The sequence below is a fragment of the Microplitis mediator genome, chromosome 1 (genome assembly GCF_029852145.1).
Source record: "Microplitis mediator isolate UGA2020A chromosome 1, iyMicMedi2.1, whole genome shotgun sequence".
Classification (NCBI taxonomy): Eukaryota; Metazoa; Arthropoda; class Insecta; order Hymenoptera; family Braconidae; genus Microplitis; species Microplitis mediator.
The window spans coordinates 26571439-26593180 of record NC_079969.1 but is presented as its reverse complement, the minus strand read 5'-3'; the positions used below and the strand labels follow the sequence as shown (position 1 = coordinate 26593180).

At 30.6% G+C, this 21742-nt stretch overlaps 6 protein-coding genes across 7 annotated transcripts; 3 read left to right on the top strand and 3 right to left on the bottom strand.

Moving 5' to 3' along the window:
* Positions 1 to 275: 275 nt before the first annotated feature.
* On the bottom strand, positions 276 to 3856 carry LOC130669500 (uncharacterized). The gene is made up of 2 exons (XM_057472445.1): positions 3654 to 3856; positions 276 to 2224 (listed from the first exon to the last, which is right to left on the bottom strand). Exon 2 carries the CDS (start codon positions 2217 to 2219, stop codon positions 645 to 647), a length of 1575 nt encoding a protein of 524 aa, XP_057328428.1. The 5' UTR covers positions 2220 to 2224; positions 3654 to 3856; the 3' UTR covers positions 276 to 644.
* Positions 3857 to 4393: 537 nt separating this feature from the next.
* LOC130669512 (40S ribosomal protein S12) lies at positions 4394 to 6144 on the top strand. Its single transcript, XM_057472467.1, has 5 exons — positions 4394 to 4487; positions 4622 to 4658; positions 5407 to 5538; positions 5624 to 5828; positions 6039 to 6144. Exons 2-5 carry the CDS (start codon positions 4642 to 4644, stop codon positions 6105 to 6107), a joined length of 423 nt encoding a protein of 140 aa, XP_057328450.1. The 5' UTR covers positions 4394 to 4487; positions 4622 to 4641; the 3' UTR covers positions 6108 to 6144.
* Positions 6145 to 6146: 2 nt separating this feature from the next.
* On the bottom strand, positions 6147 to 7959 carry LOC130669506 (zinc finger MYND domain-containing protein 10). Its single transcript, XM_057472459.1, has 3 exons — positions 6835 to 7959; positions 6543 to 6772; positions 6147 to 6279 (listed from the first exon to the last, which is right to left on the bottom strand). Exons 1-3 carry the CDS (start codon positions 7834 to 7836, stop codon positions 6210 to 6212), a joined length of 1302 nt encoding a protein of 433 aa, XP_057328442.1. The 5' UTR covers positions 7837 to 7959; the 3' UTR covers positions 6147 to 6209.
* Positions 7960 to 9570: 1611 nt separating this feature from the next.
* LOC130678097 (serine/threonine-protein phosphatase 2A regulatory subunit B'' subunit gamma-like) lies at positions 9571 to 12776 on the top strand. Its single transcript, XM_057485087.1, has 6 exons — positions 9571 to 9758; positions 9841 to 9971; positions 10039 to 10425; positions 11341 to 11666; positions 11732 to 12073; positions 12622 to 12776. The coding sequence occupies exons 1-6, from the start codon at positions 9713 to 9715 to the stop codon at positions 12731 to 12733; spliced, it is 1344 nt and encodes a 447-aa protein (XP_057341070.1). The 5' UTR covers positions 9571 to 9712; the 3' UTR covers positions 12734 to 12776.
* A 469-nt stretch (positions 12777 to 13245) lies between these two features.
* Positions 13246 to 15023, top strand: LOC130678121 (coiled-coil-helix-coiled-coil-helix domain-containing protein 7). The gene is made up of 3 exons (XM_057485103.1): positions 13246 to 13405; positions 13529 to 13630; positions 14782 to 15023. The coding sequence occupies exons 1-3, from the start codon at positions 13340 to 13342 to the stop codon at positions 14887 to 14889; spliced, it is 276 nt and encodes a 91-aa protein (XP_057341086.1). The 5' UTR covers positions 13246 to 13339; the 3' UTR covers positions 14890 to 15023.
* A 1441-nt stretch (positions 15024 to 16464) lies between these two features.
* LOC130678105 (ethanolaminephosphotransferase 1-like) lies at positions 16465 to 20331 on the bottom strand. 2 transcript variants are annotated; one of them, XM_057485100.1, is made up of 3 exons: positions 19515 to 19571; positions 19349 to 19417; positions 16465 to 18522 (listed from the first exon to the last, which is right to left on the bottom strand). In XM_057485100.1, the coding sequence occupies exons 2-3, from the start codon at positions 19376 to 19378 to the stop codon at positions 17488 to 17490; spliced, it is 1065 nt and encodes a 354-aa protein (XP_057341083.1). In that variant the 5' UTR covers positions 19379 to 19417; positions 19515 to 19571; the 3' UTR covers positions 16465 to 17487. The 2 variants fall into 2 exon arrangements, with proteins under 2 accessions (XP_057341083.1, XP_057341080.1); XM_057485097.1 differs by lacking the exon at positions 19515 to 19571 and adding an exon at positions 19931 to 20331 and having other exon boundaries at positions 16468 to 18522.
* Between the last annotated feature and the right edge of the window lie 1411 nt (positions 20332 to 21742).

Below are 21742 nucleotides of genomic sequence, written 5' to 3'. Positions count from 1 at the left end.
ACTATATTCCGATACCTGTAACTAGAGTATTTCTCAGCTCTACAAAGAGATTCTCGTACAGCACTCGAGTAATTTGAAGGTGACGGATGTGGGATCAAAGTATCTGGATCATTTTTTCAATTGCAACTGAAATTTTTTGATTATTTGCCGAAACGATGCCATTGATTATTTAAAATCCAAACTTCATTACCATTTTCTAATACCTGGACCTCTAATGATACCAGCCCACTACAGGTTATCTGGGCACTAAAATAATTTTCAATTTTTATTCATGCTCTTATTTTTTTTTTATTGTAATTACACATCATTACATGTTTTAATTTGAATAGTCTTACACAAAACTGTACAAACTACTGATAATACGTATTTCAGATAAACAAAAATACAATACATTGACTAAACCATCAGTGATCAATGTAGAATTAAATTAATACTCAATAGACTACTTGTACTTAAATGAATGATTAAAAATGATCTTAAAAAAATGAATTAATTGTTGTTTCAAGACATATTGACAACTATAATAATCCCAACTGATACGGAAATCAAGAACCCTTTAACCATTTTGACAAGTTACCCCTTATTGTCACAATAAGGCTTTCAATTCGCTAATATCATTAATAAATAAATAAAATATCTCTAGTTTAATGTCTTGCTTCTCCAACGTTTTCGCCATTTCCAGAATCCTTGCGCTCTATTCTGGCGCTAGGACGGAATCTGTCATAAGCCGGATACTGTCCAAATACTTTTCTCCCAGAAACTCTTTGATTCTCTTTGACATTTATCTCCGTTCCAATTTGCACTGGCCAAGGCGCTTTATCTTGTTCTTGTCTAGCTTCAACTCCAGGTGCCGGTTTGCTCGACTCTTCCTTTGTTTCAGGGGCTTCTTTGTAGCTCGCATGGTCTAAATCTTGATCTTGATACCGATCTTCCTCCAATCTCTCATTAAAAGGAGCATAAGAATAATCAATAAAACTCGATCTCTTGACATACGGGTCATAAGAATTGTATCCCTGATAATTTCGATACTGATACCTCGGATCACTGTCTCTGTCCATCATGGCAGGCATCCTCTTGTGGTACCGGTCACGCGTCATCACTGGAATCGAGGCTTTGCTGACGCTGTCATAAGGTCTTGCAAACGTACGAAGATCTACCGGCTTGCGAACGATCTCAGGTAGTGTAGCATAGTAAATTATTCTTTTTGGCTTCGGTGTAGGCCGATTTCGGTACATATCATAGTCTTCAATGCGATAACGGTCCATAGAAAAGGCTGCGGGCTCATTAACTCCTCTGACAAAATAATCACGTTCTGTTCTAAAGTGGTCTGGATAATAATAACCTCGCGAATACGGTGAATCTAGATCTCTATCGCGAAGACTATTGCGATAAGGAATATCGTCGAAGGATCTAGACATCGGCAGGTCTCGTGGCATTGGTAAATCTCTAGGAAGAGGCAAATCTCGAGATTCTCTAGACTCAAAATTTCTTCGATTCGCCGTAACGAAAGCAACCTGTGGAGCCTGATTACTTCGTAGGGACGATCTTGATGCGTCAATTTCACTTCCACTAGAACTTCCTTCTAAATTAGTATGATGACGAAATTCAACCGCCAATGGCTGCTTGGACCAAGACTCCGAAGCACTCAGACGCGGCTCTCGTACATTTTTAGTTCCCGATATTTTTTCCATTTCCTTTTCTTCAACATCTCGGCGGACTCGCAAATGATCCCGATCGACAGATATATTTTCTACGTCGTCATTACTGTCTGGGCAGTATCCACGCTTTCTACCTGTCCTGTGTGATCTAGTTTTCTCCCAAGGACCCGGTAGCATTTCAACGTCTTTCCGTGAATTTTTATTAACCCCCTTAAAAATCGGATGATCGTAAATGATTTCCGGGCTGAAATAATCGTTTTCCATGTCCTCAATTTCCTTGGCTACGCGATTTTCACCAGATTCTTCAGTTGACGTCTCAATATCCTCGCGATTTTTCGGCGCTTCTTCTTGAATTTTAACAGGCGGAAGATTTTCACGTGAAGCCAAATGACCAACTCCGCTGACACTTCTTATTTCAAAGGCCGATAAATCTAATCGTGGCCATGTTGGATGTGTTGTGATTTCGGCATGTGGATTAGGTGATATTTCCCAAGCTTTGCCTACTCCAGCAGCCAAAGTGCTAGCAAGCAAGCTCACTGAAATTGCAATTAATGCAATCATAGCGTCTAAAAAATAAAAAATAATTGAGTAAATAAAACAATTGACTGGAATGAGTGATAAAATAAATTATCGCACCCATCACAATAATTTACTTTTGATATTCACTCATGCATAAATGTCATGGCAATTTTTCTTTCACCAAAACATTCACGGTATAAAATCCAACAATAGCTCCTACAAATACATTTGTTTATTTGTTCGATTCCATCGTATGACCCTAACATAAACCGTGACAAATATCATTTCCCTAAACACTTCCGCGGCTTTTATGCCGAAGATCGACGAGCCTGAGATCCGGCTTTGACTTTCCGGTCACCGCGGGAACCACAACACGGTCCGTTTTATTAACTTTAGCTGTCAAACTATTTACTTTACATATCAATTTATTTTTCATACAAACTTTAACTAACATTAGACAATAGTTATTGAATGCCCGGTTTGTAAAACAAGCAACGGTAATATAAAGTCATTTAAACCGGTATTTAAAATGATAAACACTGAGTCAAGTTTGATAGCGGAACAAATCTTTTGTTTAATTTAGTAGCAACGTCCTACGATTGCTACTTTAGTTACTAAAGTTAGCAGTTCCGGTATCATAATATACAGTTACGTCTGGTTCAATGTACTACACAAATTCGCAATTAAATATTTAATTGGTTAAAAACGTGGGAATCAGTGTGCGACACTTTAAGTAGGCGCGACTTTTATTCTTGATAGTGTAATTACCCTCGATTTAATTAACAGCATTCAAAAAATTTTTGAATGACATCTAAAAAATATTCGAATTCAAAATATTTCAAAATTTTAAAATCACGTAATTTTTGTAAGCACTCGGAAAAATGGAGACCGAAAATGTACTAATTTTTATTATGCTGTTGACCAAACTAAACAGGAAGTTGATGTGTCAAAAAATTTTTTATTTTCTACTGTAATTCCTAATTTACACAAATACTGTTCATCACAATTTATCGCACAGTTGAAAATTTTGTGTTCTTGTGTATAAAAATTCATTGGTCAAAAATTTTGTGTCAATTATTTGACACCATCAAGCGTAAATTTAATTAAATTTGAATGTGTTATCTGATCTCAACAAGTTTTAAACCTGTATCATTGTTTGACACAAGTAATGTGTTAAATTAAAACAAAAAATTGAGTGGACCGTTTTGGACATGTGTTTTGTGTTAAGTTTAACACAAATTTTTCAACTGTGCGATGAGTTTTAAATGTATATTTTTTGTAGAGCATAATAATTTTATGGCGACTCAACTCCTGCTTAATAAAAAATTCGTAGATTTCTTGTCCATTTTTCTCCGTGTAAAAAAGTATCAAAATTTGCAACAAAAAAAATGCGTTTTCGTGCCGATGAATGATAATAGATTTTGAAAAATTGCCAATAACAAACCAATACTTGAGTATTTAAGTAAAAAAACTTACCTTTAAATATTTATTCAAATGTATTACTAATAAACGCAATGAAATAGAGTTTATCCACCCCCGCGATGTAGTCTCTTTGAAGTAACAATGATGACTGAAAGAACTAAAGTCACAATTCAGTACACTTACTTTTGCTCTGTATAGTCACATCACCGCGTCACCGTTTAAATAAAACCAACGGTATAATAAAATCCACTACCCCCTACCACGCAGAAAATTCATTAACCAGACACTTTACTGAATCACGAATAAAATTTGAATTAAACTTTGTTCCGCAAACTCAACAGTCTAAGCTAAAAAAACGTACATATATCTAATAAAACCTTTATATCTTACATCTAATGATCTCTTTACCATAAATTACCGCGTAATTTTATGATGAGATTCTCAACATCATCAGAGACGATCCCGTTGCGTGTAATCTGACCTTGTTAGACCTTTTTATTTAATGGATTCAATCGGATAATCTGCTCGATCTTACTGAGATTCTCACGTCCTTATAATTAATGAAAAACTCCCCATAAATTTCAGGGTTCCGTTACGCTATCAAATTAATTAATTAATTAATTCCTAAAAAATCTTATTTTCCACAATACGAATGCTAATTAACTTGATAGCAATCAGTACTGCGCACTTCGAGACCTTTCGTATTAATCAAATCAAAAAATCATTGTGTTCATATGTTGTGCGGGAAAAGTCGGCAGTTGATAAAGTAGAAATGCTGATAAAAAAAAAAGACGAGATGTCAGCACCGGTAAATTTTGTTCACGGAGAAGGAAAACCAACACGACACATGTGCTAACGCGCCTCCATTTCTTTTCTCCATCGTAAAAGGTAAATGCAACACGTTACTTTAACGCTGTCATCAAAATCCGCGAATAATAATGACATCTTTTATTAAAAATTATCGCAATAAAATTATAAATAATCTTGAATATGTTATTAATATTTATAATTTATTATTTCAGGAAACTAAGCGGTTTGAATCATGTCTGACGCCGAAAAGTAAGTTTTACTCTGATCATATTTTAATTTTTTATTTATTCTATCAATTATTTTGTCTCTATTCAAAAAATTGTTATTTTTTATTTAATCTAAAATTCTTTTTTTTTTTCCTCGTAAATTTTATTTTTTTTACTCCCGGCAATATTTTATAACCTCAAATTTTCTACTCATTCAGATCTTGAAAAAAATTATAATTGAATTCAATTCAAAGACAAGCAAAAATATATGATACTGAAGTTAGCAGACAATTAAAAATTTTCGGATTTTTTTTTCAACAAATAAATTACAAAAAAAATAAAAACTAAAAATATGCGCATGTAGAAAATTCAAAAAACTACAGGTGCAATTTTTTCAAAATTTTTTTTTTTATAATTTACCGTCTAAAAGAAAATTCAAAAATTATTAGACGTCTGCTAACTTCAGTATCATAAATTTTCTACTCATTCAGATCTTGAAAAAAAATTGTAATTGAATTCAATTCAAAGATAAGCAAAAAATTAATGATACCGAAGTTAGCCGACGTCTAATAATTTTTGGAATTTTTTTTAAACAACAATTTAAAAAAAAAAAAAAAAAAAAATTGTCAATTGCATTTATAGTTTTTGTAACTTTCTACTTATCCATATTTTTAGTTTTTTTTCTTGTAAATAATTTGTTGAGTAAAAAATTCGAAAATAGTAAATTGTCTGCCAACTTCAGGATCACAAAAATATTTATAAAAATTCTAATGATAATGATTTTAATATAGTGATGATGTCCCCTCGGCAATGGCCGGAAGTACAATGGACGTAAACCAAGCGCTCCAAGAAGTCTTGAAGAACGCTTTGATCCACGAAGGAGTGGTCCATGGAATCCATGCAGCAGCAAAATGCCTTGACAAGTTCGTACTTATAAACTATCAACTAATAAAATAACATCGGACGAGCATTAATGCCTCTAATGATGGAATTTATTTAATTTCCTAGGAGGCAAGCGATGCTGTGTATCCTGGCCGAGAACTGCGACGAGCCGATGTACAAAAAACTTGTCCAGGCCCTCTGCAACGAGCACCAGATTCCCCTCATCAAGGTCGACAACAACAAGAAACTCGGCGAGTGGGCCGGTCTCTGCAAAATCGACAGTGCGGGAAAAGCACGAAAAGTCGTCGGCTGCTCTTGCGTCGTCATCAAGGTAATTAACCGCTCGATCTATCAAACTATTCTCATCAACGAATTAAATATTTAAATGATGATATGACAGGCTCCCTCAACTGAGGAGAACCCAATTTAAAAACCCTGCTGAAATACGCCACACTAGTCTGATATTTTTAATTTAATTATCCGTTTATTTTAATCACTCGCTACATAATTATTTTAAAAAAATTTTTCTAATTTGTTACAGGACTTTGGTGATGAAACCCCAGCTAAAGACGTCCTTATGGAGTATTTAAAACAGAATAGTGTCCATTAAACTATTTTAAATAAATAATGATATAAAATATAATTAATTACTGTGTTCTTTAATTTATAATTATAATTAAAATTAATTTTATAAGCCCGTTAATAAATTCATTTAATCGCGAGCTTTTAGTATTTTTTCACAAATATTTTTGTGATTGGTCCAGTCTTTAACTTGACATTCTCTATAAAAAAATTCAATTCTTTAATTATTTATTTTACATCAGATACCAGATATCCGACTATTTTCTTTTTAAAAAAAACTGCAAGATAAGAGACCTAGTACCCGATCTCTCCATATATATCAATATTTAGTAAACAAATATACAAATATGAGTAATCAGGTACTGAGTCTCTCACCTTAAAAATTAAAAAAATTTTTCAATTTCATTTAAATTTAAAAATAATTGGATGTCTGCTGCTTACACTAAAAATTTAAAAAATTTACCTTCCGCAGTACCAAATACTTTTACATTTCGAGCATCGTTTAGTAGCGATATCATTACAGACAACACATTTATAATCATCGATAACTATTTTATCAAGATCATAAGCCTCGCTTAGAATGACCGCCATGTTTTGAACATATTCAGTATTTTTATTAAAAAAATATTCCGACTGTTGTCTTGCTATTTTTTTCCATTGCTTCCTATACTTATCGACGATAGAAGACCTGATCTAAAGACCAACAAATATTAATCTACAATAAAAAAAAGAAAACCCAATGACCAAAGACTCACTTGAGGAATAATTTCAACGCAGATACCAGGCTTGGGTTCAGGAATCTGCGAACTGATATTCAAACAACTCAACCATCTGCGCAAATCAATCAACGGAGCGATTTGGTCCAGGACTTTCTCATGCAAATACTTTTGCAATTTAGTCAGCGCAGACATTCTGAACTCGGTTACTTGGTAGTAACTCGCGGACTTTGGATTTAGAAGAAGCTCGCGGAGTCCAAACCAAACTTGGCCCTCGACTTTGCAAATTTTGTCTTCCTCGCCCGCTTTGACTTTTTCCCAGGACGAGGAATAAATCATCTGGACTCCGTCAATTTTTTTTTCCCACGGGTGCAATTCAATCAGTTGAGCAAACAAATAAGGAACGTCATGCGTTGATAGCAGACGTTTCAAAGTAGACAGAGGTAAGCTGTCAGTAAAACTCGACAGATACCCAATTATTGAGATGCATTTCATACCGATATCGAACTCTATTTCTTTTTTTTTCTTAAGTAATTCTCCTAGACAAGACTCATCTTGCTCAGTTTTATCTCCATCATCTGGATCTTTATCAAAAATGATACCAGTTATGTAATCAACTGCGTAGTCTATTAAATCAAGAGCTGAATCGTCGAGCGACTCTACACTATCGCAATGATACAGAATATTTTCCATAAGCGAAACTGCGATTGTCTCGTGATAAAAAACACTGTAGAGCATGAAAGTATTCGACGGCTCTTGGCCATTATCGAGTCGCGGAAATATTTTAAGCTTCCAAACAGAAATTTGTATGGCCTCGTAAATTAAAACGGGAATTTTTTGGAAAGTTACGAACCATTCTTTTATCGTCTCCTCGCGCATGTGTGTGATTTCTAAGATACTCTGCTGGTTCAAGTGCATCAGCTTTTTGTGGAACTCGAACCAGGGTTTGGTTCCTATTTCCTCGAGATTCGAGACCGATAGATATTTTATTATCGCCTCCGCTTCCCAAGGAGGGATTACGTACTCAAATTCTTGGGACATTTTTTATATTTTCTAAACTAAATGTCAATTTGTAAGTAAACTCGCTCGTGAGTTACCTTGACGACTGGAAACACGGCTTTGGGATTCAAATAAACAACCGAATGTCTACGGACTTACACGATTCGTGACGATGATTTCAAATTTTTAAACTTTTTGACATTAAAAAAATAATATTTTTCAAATAAATATGATACTGAAAATAGCAGAGGTCCGAAAATTTTTTAATTTTTCTAAGCAAATTATTAAAAAAAAAATATGAATATTTAAATTTTTAAAAATCGGTTTGCGTTTTGAAAATTTTTTAAACTTATATTTTATTTATCAATTGAAGAATAAAAAATTTTCGGCTGCTACTTTCATTCAGCTCATATATAAATCAAATAAAAACATTCCACCAACCTCTGAGAAAAGACTAGAAGGGTTCCAACACTTGACCAGAATTTTCTAAAACAAAAAATAATGAATTTATTAAAATTTAATATTAAAAAATAATATTTTAATTGTTTGAGTATTGAGGGATATTAAATTTACCCCATCAGATGACAATTTATCAGGAGCAGCTCTGGATCAGGATTCAGCTCTAGACTTCCAGCATCTCCAATACTAACACTTCACCACTTATTTAACACTTCACTACTTATTTAACACTTCACTACTTATTTAAAACTTTACTATTTATTTAAAACTATGAGTGTCAATATAGCAGACAATTGTCAATTTTTTGAATTTTATAATAAATGAATAAAATGTAAGCAGAGTAAAAATTAAAAAATGCATATTTGGATAAATGCAAAATCCGTACGCGCATTTTTTTCAATTTTATTATTTTAATTAATCAATTTATTTATTTCAAATTTTTAAATTACCTAATATCTGCTACATTCACATTCATTTTAAAACTTTATTACTTATTTAAAACTTCACTACTTATTTAAAATTTCACTATTTATTTAAACTTCACTACTTATTTAAAACTCACTACTTATTTAACACTTCACAACTGATTTCACATTTAAACTCATCATAATTAACTAATCACAGTCACAAAGTCACTAACAATCACTACAACAACAGTAAATAAATTTATAATTTAAAAAAAAAGTTTAAATAATTTCCGAGAACTTGTGGCGCCAACTAAAATGGCCGACAGACGCTAAAATCGAAAAAAAAAAATTCCCGACACAATAATTTATAACAATTTAGTCAAATAATTATTCCTTCAATTATTTTAGCTTATTTTTACTCGAAATTTGAATTTAAAAATATTTGATTAACAAAATTTACTGATAAATACACGGAGCCACGGCCTAGAAGCTACAGCAAACTCTAGAGTATTTATTTCGGAATTTAAACTTAGATACGCGATAATTTATATAAATTATTATTCCCAAAGACTCAGACAATTATTTTATTAATAATTAAGTACAAATAAATTAATAATTACTCTAAAAATCAAATAATTACAACAGAGTAACCGAGATTCGACCTTACATGTGCCAGCCATTCTTTGTTCTGACTAACGACTGCTGTGCAGGAGGATGCGCAGTAGCCAAAGTGGAGGGGAGTTCTCGTCTCCCATTGGCTAACTCAGCCCCGCGCATGCGCGCTGATCTCCCGCAAAATTCAAATCTCAAACCAAACTAGGAAAAGGTGGCGCTGGCAATCGTGCCGCGAAATTCAAACGTTAATTAATAAATAAATTACCTGGAGCCCGCGGCGCTGACTACCAACAGCTGATTTATGTTTGACAGTAAAAATAAAAAGAGGTTATAAACATCATTAAACACATAAGTAATTAGAGTACTTAGTAATAATTTAATAAACATTTTATTTAAAATTGAATTTTAATTGAGAGTCGTCTCAGAATGCAGCAATCATGGATTTGAAATCTCTTTTGTCAAAATCTTCTCAGTCAACACAAAGTATTTATCATATTTGTAATTTAAATAACTAATCAACATTAAAATACTTATTAATTTATATATTTATTCATATATTTAACAGCTAAAAAAGATATAGTTGACATAGAAAACGAAGAAGATAAATATTTCCAGTCATTTTACCGCCAATGGAAGGGAACATGTGCCGAAGACAATGATGCGACTTACAAAATCATACCAAAGTTTTACTTCAAGGTATTCAATTATTTTTTCTTGATTAATTATCAGCTAAACGTTTATTTAATTTAATTATCAATTAAAGTTGCCAAGAGAAGACGAGATATTGCCTCAGAAGCTCCGAGAAGAGACGCGCGCGTTATTTTTGCAACGGAGATCTCGTCAATTGTTGGATAACAATGAGCTCAAAGCTCTCTGGGTCTTGCTGGATAAACACCACAGCCCTCCGCTTTCTGGAGACGAGCAGATGATTAATTACGAAGACTTCAAACAAGTGGGAAAACTCGCGGGAGCTAAATGTGCCCCGTACTTTACAGCTGTTGTGTTCGCAAAGCTGCAGCAGGGAGATCCTCATGGCAGAATTAGTATAATGGCACTGTTCAATTACGTCATGAGAAAGGTTTGGGTCCATCAAACACGAATAGGTCTTTCTCTTTATGATGTAACTGGTCAAGGATATCTTCGTGAGTCTGTAAGTGATTTTAAATATCACAAATAATTGATTTCTGTGATGATCCTGAAGTTAGCAGACAAATGAGTGTCAATGTAACTGACAATTGTCAATTTAAAAAAATTTTAATGGTCCTAAAGTTAACAGACAATTGACAATTTTCGAATTTTTTTTTCAACACATCAAATCCAAAAAAATAAAAAAATGCACATGTAGGAAATTTAAAATATTAGAGATGCAATTTTTTTTTTATAAATTTATTGTTTTAAAAAAATCAAAACATTATTGGACCTCGGCTAGCTTTAATATCTTAAATTTTTAAATAAGTGAATTAAATTTAAATTGAATAAAATTTTAAAAAATGCGCATTTACAGAATTTGAAAATCAGTATGTGCATTTTTTTACTTTTATATTTTTAATTGTTCAGTTCGTTTATTTGTAATTTAAAATATGTTTCATATCTGCTACATTCACATGATCCTGAAGTTTGCCGAGGTCTAATAATTTTTGGATTTTTTTTTAGACAGTAAATTATAAAAAAAACATATTTAAAAAAATTGCACCTATAGTTTTTTAGATTTTCTATGTGTGCATATTTTTAGTTTTATTTTTTTCTGTAATTGAATGGTTGAAAAAAAAATCCGGAAATTTTTAATTGTCGGTTAGCTTCAGGATCATTACATTCACACTCATAGCAGACAATTACCAATTTTTGAATTTTTTTTACGACAAATCAAAAAAACTAAAAATATGCACATGTAGAAAATTACAAAAACTACAGGTGCAATTTTTTAAAATATTTTTTTTGTTTTAATGTGTCGTTTATAAAAAAAATTAAAAAATTATTAGACGTTGGCTAACCAGTATCATATTTCTGTACTGGTTTCTTTATAAATTACTACCCGAATATTTTGAACTGACTGTTACTATTCCAGGATCTAGAGAATTATATATTGGAGTTGATTCCAACGTTACCACAGCTAGAAGGTCTAGAGAAATCGTTTCATTCATTTTACGTCTGCACTGCGGTAAGAAAATTTCTATTTTTTCTTGACCCGCTGCGAACTGGTCGGGTCAGGATCCAAGACATCCTGGCATGTAGTTTCCTAGACGACCTTCTGGAATTACGTGACGAAGATTTGCCAAAAGATTTGCAAGAAGCCAACTGGTTCTCGGCACCTTCTGCTCTAAAAGTCTACGGGCAGTATTTAAATCTAGACCGCGATCACAACGGGATGCTCAACAAAGAAGAATTATCTGGGTAATTGCCTACTTAATTTTAAAAAAATAATCACCTGCAAAAAATAATTACCAACTTTGACGTAGGTATGGAACCGGAACCCTGACCGGCGTTTTCTTGGAACGTGTATTCCAAGAATGTCTGACTTACGAAGGGGAAATGGACTACAAGACCTACTTGGACTTTGTGCTGGCTCTGGAGAACCGTCACGAGCCTCAGAGTCTCCATTATTTATTCCGCATACTTGATATTAATAATAAAGGATACTTGGATACTTTCTGTTTGAATTATTTCTTCCGCGCGATACAGGAACAGATGACCATGCACGGGCAAGAGCCAGTAAGCTTTGAAGATGTCAAAGATGAAATTTTTGACATGGTCAAGCCTGCTGATTCATGTAAAATTACTCTACAGGATCTTTTATCATGGTAACATATTTTTTAAGTAAATTTATACAGTAACTAGACGGCTGCCCAATTTCGAAACACAGTAAGTGAAAAATTTTTCAAAATCGATTTTTTAGTATTTTTAGTTCCAGTGGAGTCTTGTGAACATGATTCGATGCATATTTCGAAAATTTTATTTTTGTCAGTTACTGTGTTTTGAAATTGGGCAGCCGTAGAGTTAAGTGCCCGATTACCAGACCTCTATCAGTCTACAACTTTTTTTTTATTTAAATATATTTTATAAATAATTAAGTTACGAGACCTAATGCCCGATCAGGGAACTAGTACCCGAAAACTCATATATTTGTATATCTATATTTACTAAATTTAACTAAATATAAATATATAAATATATGAGAGATTGGGTACTAGTTCCCCGATTGGGTACTAAGTCTTTTACCTCACGAACATTCAACTGGATTTTGATAATTTTATAATGGATAAAATTAATTTAAAAAAGTTTGGTAACTGGGTAATTTATGCCACTTATTTATTGATATTTTAAAAGTATATAATTATTTATGTTTCAGTGGACAAGGCGACACAATGATAAGTATTTTAATTGAATTTCATGGGTTCTGGGCTTATGAAAACCGCGAGGCCATGGCTGCTGATAATGGAGAAGAATCTTCTCATGTATAAAATATATTTGTTTAATAAATAATGAATTTTTTAACTTAAAGTTTGTCGTTATTCTTAATAAGTGCATTTTTTTTACATATTATTTTTCAAATTATCTACTCTATTTATTAATAATTGAAAATTTGTTTCATGTCTGCTACATTCACACTCATTAAGTAATTTAAAAAATGATATTTATAAAAAATGCACTTATTAATTTCAAAATTTTTTAAATGCACATTTTTTTTTAATTTGATACTATCAATTATTTACTCGATTTATTCATAATTTTAAATTTGTGTCTGCTACATTCAAACTCACAAAAATAATACTGAAAGTCGCAGATTGCAGACTTTAAAAAAATCTATTTCTTTTGAATAAACAAATAAATTCCTGACAGAAAAAACTTTTGAAAATATTTCTGTGCATTGTCTAGAAAATTTCATTTTGCTTACAAGCAACTCGTTTATTAAAATTACAAAATTATCTGAGGCCTCAGTATAAAAAAAAATCCTATATTATGTATATATATATATGTATGTATATGTATATTTAGTAGAAGCATGAAGTATAACCTCTCTAATTCGAGTAGTATCATCTGGCATCAAACTCATTGGAGATTTAAAAATGCCTACAGGAAAAAGAATACAAGATTCAAGACTTGTATCTCCAGAAAACAATCCATGTCTCAAGGTAAAATAATAAATTGTTTGAACTTCATTTATCAATTGTAATTGTACATGTATTTGTGTTGATAAACATTCTGCTGGTAAATTGAAATGTAATGAATAAATAAATTTATTAATTATTATTTAGGAACATGGACTATCGATGAAATGTATTGAGGAAAATTATAAAAATAAAAACGAAGCTTGTGGTGCATATTTTGATAATTATAAAGCTTGTAAAAAATTTTGGGTAAGTTTGTTTCATAGATTAATTATATAGTTTATTTATTTTTTATTACAATGAATATTTTCTGGTATCAAATGTTCGTACAAAAAATTATTATATTTTTAATGATACTGTTCGCTGACGTCTAATAACTTTTGGACTTTTCTTAAAACAATAAATTATAAAAAAAAAAAAAAATTTGAAAAAATTGCACCTGTAGATTTAAAAATTTTCTACATGTGCATATTTTTAGTTTTTTTAATTTGAATGGTTGAAAACAAAATTCGAAAATTGAAAATTATCTGCTAACTTCAGGATCATTATTTTTGCAGTAGAATAATAAAATAAAATAAATGATCCTGAAGTAATGAGTGTGAATGTAGAATTTATAGACATAAAGTGAATAATTTAAAAAAAGATATTTATAAAAAATCCACTTGTCAATTTTTTAATTTTTTAAATGCGCATTTTTTTTTAATTTTATTTTTTTAATTATTTACTCTATTTATTTATAATTTGAAATTTACCTGACGTCTGCTACATCACGGGTGTGAATGTAAATGATACTTTAGTTAGCAGACAATTAAAAATTTTTGGATTTTTTCTTTAACATTTAAATTTGAATAAAAAAAAAACTAAAAATATGCACATGTAGAAAATTTAAAAGACTACAATTTTTGGTAAATATTTTTTTTTTACAATTTATCGTTCTTTTAAAAATCTCAAAGTTATTAGACGTTGGCTAGTTTCAGTATCATGAATGTAACCGATAATTGACAATTTTTGAATTTAATTTTATTAACAAATCAATTACGAAAAAAAAAAACTAAAAAAAATGCACTTGTAGAGAATCAAAAAAACTACAGGTGCAATTTTTTTTATAATTTATCGTTTTCAAAAAAACTTGAAACTGGATGTCGATTAACTTCAGTATCATTAAAACTCAGTAACCTAAATTATAATTCTAGATCCAGATATATAAAACATATATCTAAAAAAATATATATGAGTATTATCAACATTCATGTTCTAATTTTTCATAAAAAATTTTAATTGTTCTGATAAAATTTAGAATTGAAAAAAAAATATTTATAGTTAATTAAAAAAATTAATTAGTAGTATAATCTATCAATTAATGGAAGTATATAATTAATCCTCATATTTACTATTTATAGAATAACGTTTATGCAGACCGTAAACGCCGTGGAGTAGAACCTTATTTACCGCCACCAGATGAAAGAGAAAAAATAAAAAGTGATTATTTAAGTCAATTTAAGAAATAATTATTTTTAATCATTCATATATATTTATAATTACGTTATGTAGTACATCATTTTTTATATATATATATATATATGTATATATAAATACTGTAAATACATTTATTGAAACCAGGATAAAATGAATGTAATAAAATATTTATTTAAAAACAAATAATTAATTTATTTAATTAATTTTATTTATTTTCTTTTTTTTGTATAATTATCAGTTTTATTTAATTAAATATGCTTTGGTAGTTTACGAAGAGTTCAATAGTCTCACACATGCGATGATAAATTTATTTCATGTCCTTATCAATCAGTTAATCTATAAATTCATTCATTATTAATTAATTAATTATTAATTGATTGTTAATTTTAGTTTGTCAACTCAGTAGAATTACAATGCATATTATTATTTAATATATATATAATATATATACACATTTAACTACTGATATACATTTTAAATTTTTGGGACTAGTTTGTACATTTATTTTTGTTTTTACTTTTCTTTGTATTTTTATTTGTTTAATTAATTAATTATTAATTACGAATGAATGTGAATGCATGATCCTGAAGTTACCAGACAATTTTCAACTTTAGAATTTTGTTTTCAACCATTCAAATTTAAAAAAAAAATCCACATGTAGAAAATTTAGTAAACTGTAAGTGCAATTTTTCAAAATATTTTTATTTTATATTTTATCGTTTTTATAAAAATCCAAAAATTATTTGACGTCGGCTTCAGTATCATGTAGCAGACATGAGAATTTAAAATTATAAATAAATAGAGTAAATAATTTTTAAAAAAATATTTTTAAAAAATGCACTTATGAATTTTTAAATTTTTCAAATGCGCATTTTTTTTTAATTTTATTTTTTAAATTATTTACTCTATTTATTTATAATTTAAAATTTGTCTGATGTTTGGTACATTCACACTCATTAATTACAATGTAACACCGCGTAAACTGTCCCACGTGTATTTGTAAATAATATTTAAAAATAATATTAGTTGTATAAATTACGTTCCTCCGTTCATTTAAACTAGTTTATCAACACTCATTACTCATGTAAATATTTTGTTGATAAGTGTGATAATTTATAGTATCTTTATAATTATACAACTTACGAATGTACTTTTTTTTTTAAATTAAACAGAAATAAATTACAAATGCCAGCTAAATTGTTTTAAAAATTAGCTAATTAAAAAAATTATACATCAAGTGTTTAACAAAAAATTAATCTAAAAAAAACAGATCATGCGTCTCATTTGTATAAATTATAAATGACATAATGATAATGACTTGTATATTTTTAAATACATTAATGTATGTAATTGTAAATAATAATGATAATTATGCAGTTTATTTATGAGAAAATTCAAATTTATTTAAAAATTCCCGCCAAAAAATATTTGTCAATTTTTCTTATTTTTATACCAGAATCTTTTTAAAAAATTATGAGATCCCAAAATTATTATATTATTTATATAAATATATTAATATATATATATATAAATATATATGTATATATTTAAAATTGTTCTTCTAATTAAAAAAAATCATTTATTAATTTAATAAATTTTTGTACTGATAAAAAAATATAAAAAACCTAATTTAGAAAATTACATATAAAAATATATATAACATATGACATTTAATTTAATATATGATTTTAAAATAAAAAATTACTAGTGTAATGATTAGGACCAGGATTTTTGCTTTAATTAAGAATAACAATTAATAAGTAATGGTGTCAAATTTTGGAATTGCAGTGGAAATATTGGCCGTATAAAAAAATTTTTTAAATAAAAGTTGTAGGAAATTTTATTTTCTAGAGAAAATGTCTCTTATGATTTTTTAAAACGACCAATATTTTCACCGTAATTGCAAAATTAAGATTTTCATAATTAACAAAAATTTGAATAATTCATTATGAGTCTCAATTTTGGAATTACGGTGAAAATATCGGTCGTATAAAAAAATCATAAGAGACATTTCTTTTATAAAAATATATTTCCTACAACTTTTGTTTGAAATGTTTTTTTATAAAACCAATATTTTCCCCGTAATATTAAACATTTGAACAATTCATTTCGAAATTATGGCAAAAATCTTGTCCCTAGTAATAATTTATTTAATACTGGCGTAGACTTTAAAATAATTTGATCATTAAAAAAATACCCAAAACTGCAGAATTATCAAAATTATAATTCTATAATTAAATAATTATAATTAATAACAATAGATTGTAATGTATGATTGTTCAATGGCACAAGTGACCACAAATTTATTAAAATTAATTAATAACTATAAATAATAGTAATAATAGTAACGTCCGAGAGACGATACACGATAAAAATGAAGACACATAAATAAATCTACACACGAACCAAAACCGAACAGAATAAATTTATTTGATGATTTTAAAAAAATTTTAATAATGAAGAAAGACAATTGGATTATAAATTTTGTGATTTTGAATGATTTACAATTATTGTAAATTCATGTAAAATAAGTGGAAATGATAAACGTGTGTCAGATCTATCCCCGACCTAAAAGATCCATTGTAAAAGTGTGTAATTCTTCATTTCTAGCATGCATCGTCGGCAAGTAGTCATTCCGAATGCTCGCGAATGCGGAATGGATTTATACGGAAGTGGTGGCACATCTGTCTCACCACGCAAGACCCGTAATGTACGTGAGCCGCAAGAGCAGCTATTGCCGTCAAATACATTATCTCTAAATCATAACTGGGTATTAAATAAGAAAATACAGCCGCGCTGGCTAGCGGAAGTAATATCCAGGGAAGTATTTCGCACCTGGTATTGCTCATCTGGGACACGATCAACCGACAGCAGATATTTGAAAATATTGTCCCTGTGGCAAAGTAAATAATGCGCGGATCTTTCTCCATAATGTCTATGGAGGAGTGCGTCACCCAGTAAGTCGCGATGCTGAAAAGTAATATAAGAGGCACTAGCGGTCTCATGGCTTCGATGAAGCTCCGATTTTTACCGGTTTTGTCTCGGTACGACTTGATGATATTCCACACGACGACTGGTACGTTTGACACCATCGCGCTCACGTAAAGTATTACCTCGAATAGTAAGCCGGCATTAAAACCCCCGGGTAATTCAAACTTCCAGAACTCGTGGCCGAATATACTGGTGCCGATAAACACTAGAATTGTGGCCAGCATGGACGCGTCGTAGCCCCAGGGCAAAAATAGTACGCCGGTGTTGTATTTCTCCCAATGACTCAAGTAGAAATTTATCATGACGTTCCATAAGATGAAGTACATTCTCAAAGGCGGGATGCTGTGGTCACTGCGACCGAACACTGAGTATATACAGACTGTTATCAGCATCGCTGTCCAGCTGTCGAGCCCGTGGTCGAATAGCTCGCCGAGTGGTCCTGATGTTTGTGTTCGTCGCGCCTGTTTACCGTCGATTCCGTCAAGTGTGTATGCCATAAATATATTGAATGCAGCCAGCGCGAATACCAGTCGCGGTATCGGTGGGTACTCTGGGTGATCATCACTCGATGCGTAGTAATAGTAATCATAGTATGCAAACATCAGAAAGTTTAAGACTGTGAACAGGAAACCTGAGAAGGTTAACAAATTTGGCGCGACCCATTTTGGACAGAACTGTAAAAAAAATTATTATTTATTTTTTTAATTAACTATTAAATTTAAAAAAAAATGATACTGAAGTCAGCCAACGTCTGATAACTTTTCAATTTTTTTTACAAACGATATATGAAAAAAAAAATATTTTAAAAAATTGCACCTCTAGTTTTCAAAATTTTCTACATGTGCATATTTTTAGTTTTTTTAAAAATATTTTATTTGTTAAAAAAAAAATTCCGAAAATTTTCAATTGTCTGCGAACTTCATAATATTGAAGTTAGTCGACGCCTAATAATTTTTGAATCTTTTTTCTAACCGATAACTTAGGAAAAAAAATATTTTAAAAAATTGCACCTCTAGATTTTTTAATTTTCTACATGTGTATTTTTTTAGTTTTTTTTTTTAAATATTTTATTTTGTGAAAAAAAAAATCCGAAAATTGTTAATTGTCTGCGAACTTCAGTATCATAAATTAGCCAACGTCTAATAACTTATGAATTTTTTTTTAAAACGATACAAAAAAAAAAAATATTTGAAAAAATTGCACCTCTAGTTTTTTAAATTTTCTACACGTGCAAATTTTTAGTTTTTTTAAAAATATTTTATTTGTTAAAAAAAAAAAAATCCAAAAATTGTCAATTGTTTGCGAGCTTCAGGATCAAAAAAATTATTTTTTCCCGGTATAAATTTGAACTGATAAATTTCTCATGCCAAAAAATAAAATCTAAATAAATAATCAAACTTTAAAATCCAAACTCACAAAAAATGACTTAAATAAAAACCATTAAGTTGATAATTATTGATATGATTAATAGTATTAATTATGATGATTATCAATACTTACAGTAACAACCTTGTTCCAAAATGGGTGCATAACATAAATACTCAGAGGACTCGTATCCAAGCAACTGTACTGTAAATTAATGTCAATAATTAGTTATCAGTCGTTAATTATTTTTTAGTAACTAAAAAAAAAATGAATAAATAAATAAACAAACTAGTAGTCATACTTAAAGTATTATCACTAGTTTTATCAGTCGCCTCATCGTCATTATTATTGCATATTATATACACACACACACATATATTTTGTATAGTAAACTAGCAAGAGCACAAATTATAAATTGTCATTCCCGCAAGTTAATGATAGTCCCGTCATTTCAGTTACAAGGATATATGAAATTACCTGGGGTAATTAGCAATTGTATATATATTTTAAAATGAGTACCGATAAGGTGAAAAAAAAATATTTACAGAGTTATTGAATAATGAATAAGAGGATTAGGATTACGGACGTGACCTCGTGACCCATGAATAAAATGCGGCAAAATCGGCACTGCCGAATTTATAATTAATTGTAATTAAATGTAATTATGTATGTGTATAAATATGAAAATAAATATATGGAGCGAACATGTTTGTTTACCTTGTAATTTTCAAACCCAGTGAGATGTTCTTGAGTCAGATAATTAACTTGGGGAATTAATCTCGTCATTGTTGTGAGTTTTAATAGATACTTTGTTAATAAATAAATAGACTAACTACACGTTTTTAATTGACGATTAGACTACCAGCTACATTCAATAAATATTAAATTTACATCGAGTGATTGGTTGTTTGGATATGTATCTATTTATACGATTTTTGTTGCTGTTGTTGATGGTGATGGCTGATGCTTAAACTTTATTTTACTAAGTACACAACGTAAAAAAAACAAATTAAACTACTACTCTACGTTGCCTCAGTGAGTGATTGTGAGCTCATCGCGTTGGAAATCGCGGAGTCGCGAATTTAATAATTTTTCCTCGATACTAGTAGAGCTTTCGCGCATGCGTATGCTTGCTGATGCATGAAGTCCGCTGTAGGTTGGAAATGTTTATTATTATTATTGACAGTTTGTTGGAAGTTTGATTCAGCGCGTAATTTTAGGTGAGGGGAAAGCTGGAGATGGTTGCTGGTGGCGCCAAATACGAACCGGCGATCCGCGCACGTTTTCAGGTGCAACGAATAGAATTGTTTTTTAATTAAAAGAACATTCGTATGGCCCACTTGATTTTTTTTCAAAAACGTTTTTTTAGCCGCTTAAACAACAGAAAAAACGTAAATTCAAATACATTCACTAGAACAATCTCGACGGTCAAACGTAAACTTTGAAAAATGAGAAAAACTTGTGGATTTGATTATATCCGGGGGAATTTTTTTGGTAAGACGTCTGTTAAGCCTCCCGAATAATGTTGTGTTAAGTTGTTCCCAACAGGAAAAAAAGTTATGGGCCACTCTTTATGGTGAATCATCCTCATTTATATTCATATGAATCTGAACTCAGAGAAAACATATTTCTTAGGACTTTTTATGGTTTTTCCGATTAGAGGACATCCTAGAAAAAAAAACATATATATTGTGATATGTTATTCCCAACAGGAACAAAGTTGGGCTGCTTTTCATGGTGAATCGTCTCTGACCATCTCCACCCACCCTCATATGGGCCAGGATCGGAAAAAAAAAATTTTCTCAGGACTTTGTTGGGTTTTTTCTACTAGAGGACATCGTAATGAACAGAAAACATATATGTTGTGATGGGTTATTCCCAATAAGAGCAAAGTTTAGGCCACTCTTCATAGTAAATCATGTCCACCCATGTCCACCCATCCGTGTATGGGCCTATACTCAAAAAATAAATTTTTCTCGGGACTTTTTGGGTTCTTTTCTACTACAGGACACTATAAGGAACAAAAAACGTTAATATTGTGTTGGGTCATTCCCAACAGGGTAAGAGTTACGGGCTGCTCTTCATAAAATCACATAGTGGCATCTCCACCCATCTCCACCCATGTCCACCCATCCTTGTATGGGCCTATACTCAAAAAATAAATTTTTCTCGGGACTTTTTGGGTTCTTTTCTACTACAGGACACTATAAGGAACAAAAAACGTTAATATTGTGTTGGGTCATTCCCAACAGGGTAAGAGTTACGGGCTGCTCTTCATAAAATCACATAGTGGCATCTCCACCCATCTCCACCTATGTCCACCCATCCTTGTATGGGCCTAAACTCAAAAAATAAATTTTTCTCGGGACTTTTTGGGTTTTTTCCTACTACAGGACACTATAAGGAATAAAAAACATTTTTATTGTGATGGGTTATTTTCAACAGGAGCAAAGTTTTGAGCCTTTATTCACGGAGTGTCATCCTCATTTACCCTCATATAGGTCTTGATTCAAAAAATAAATTTTTTTC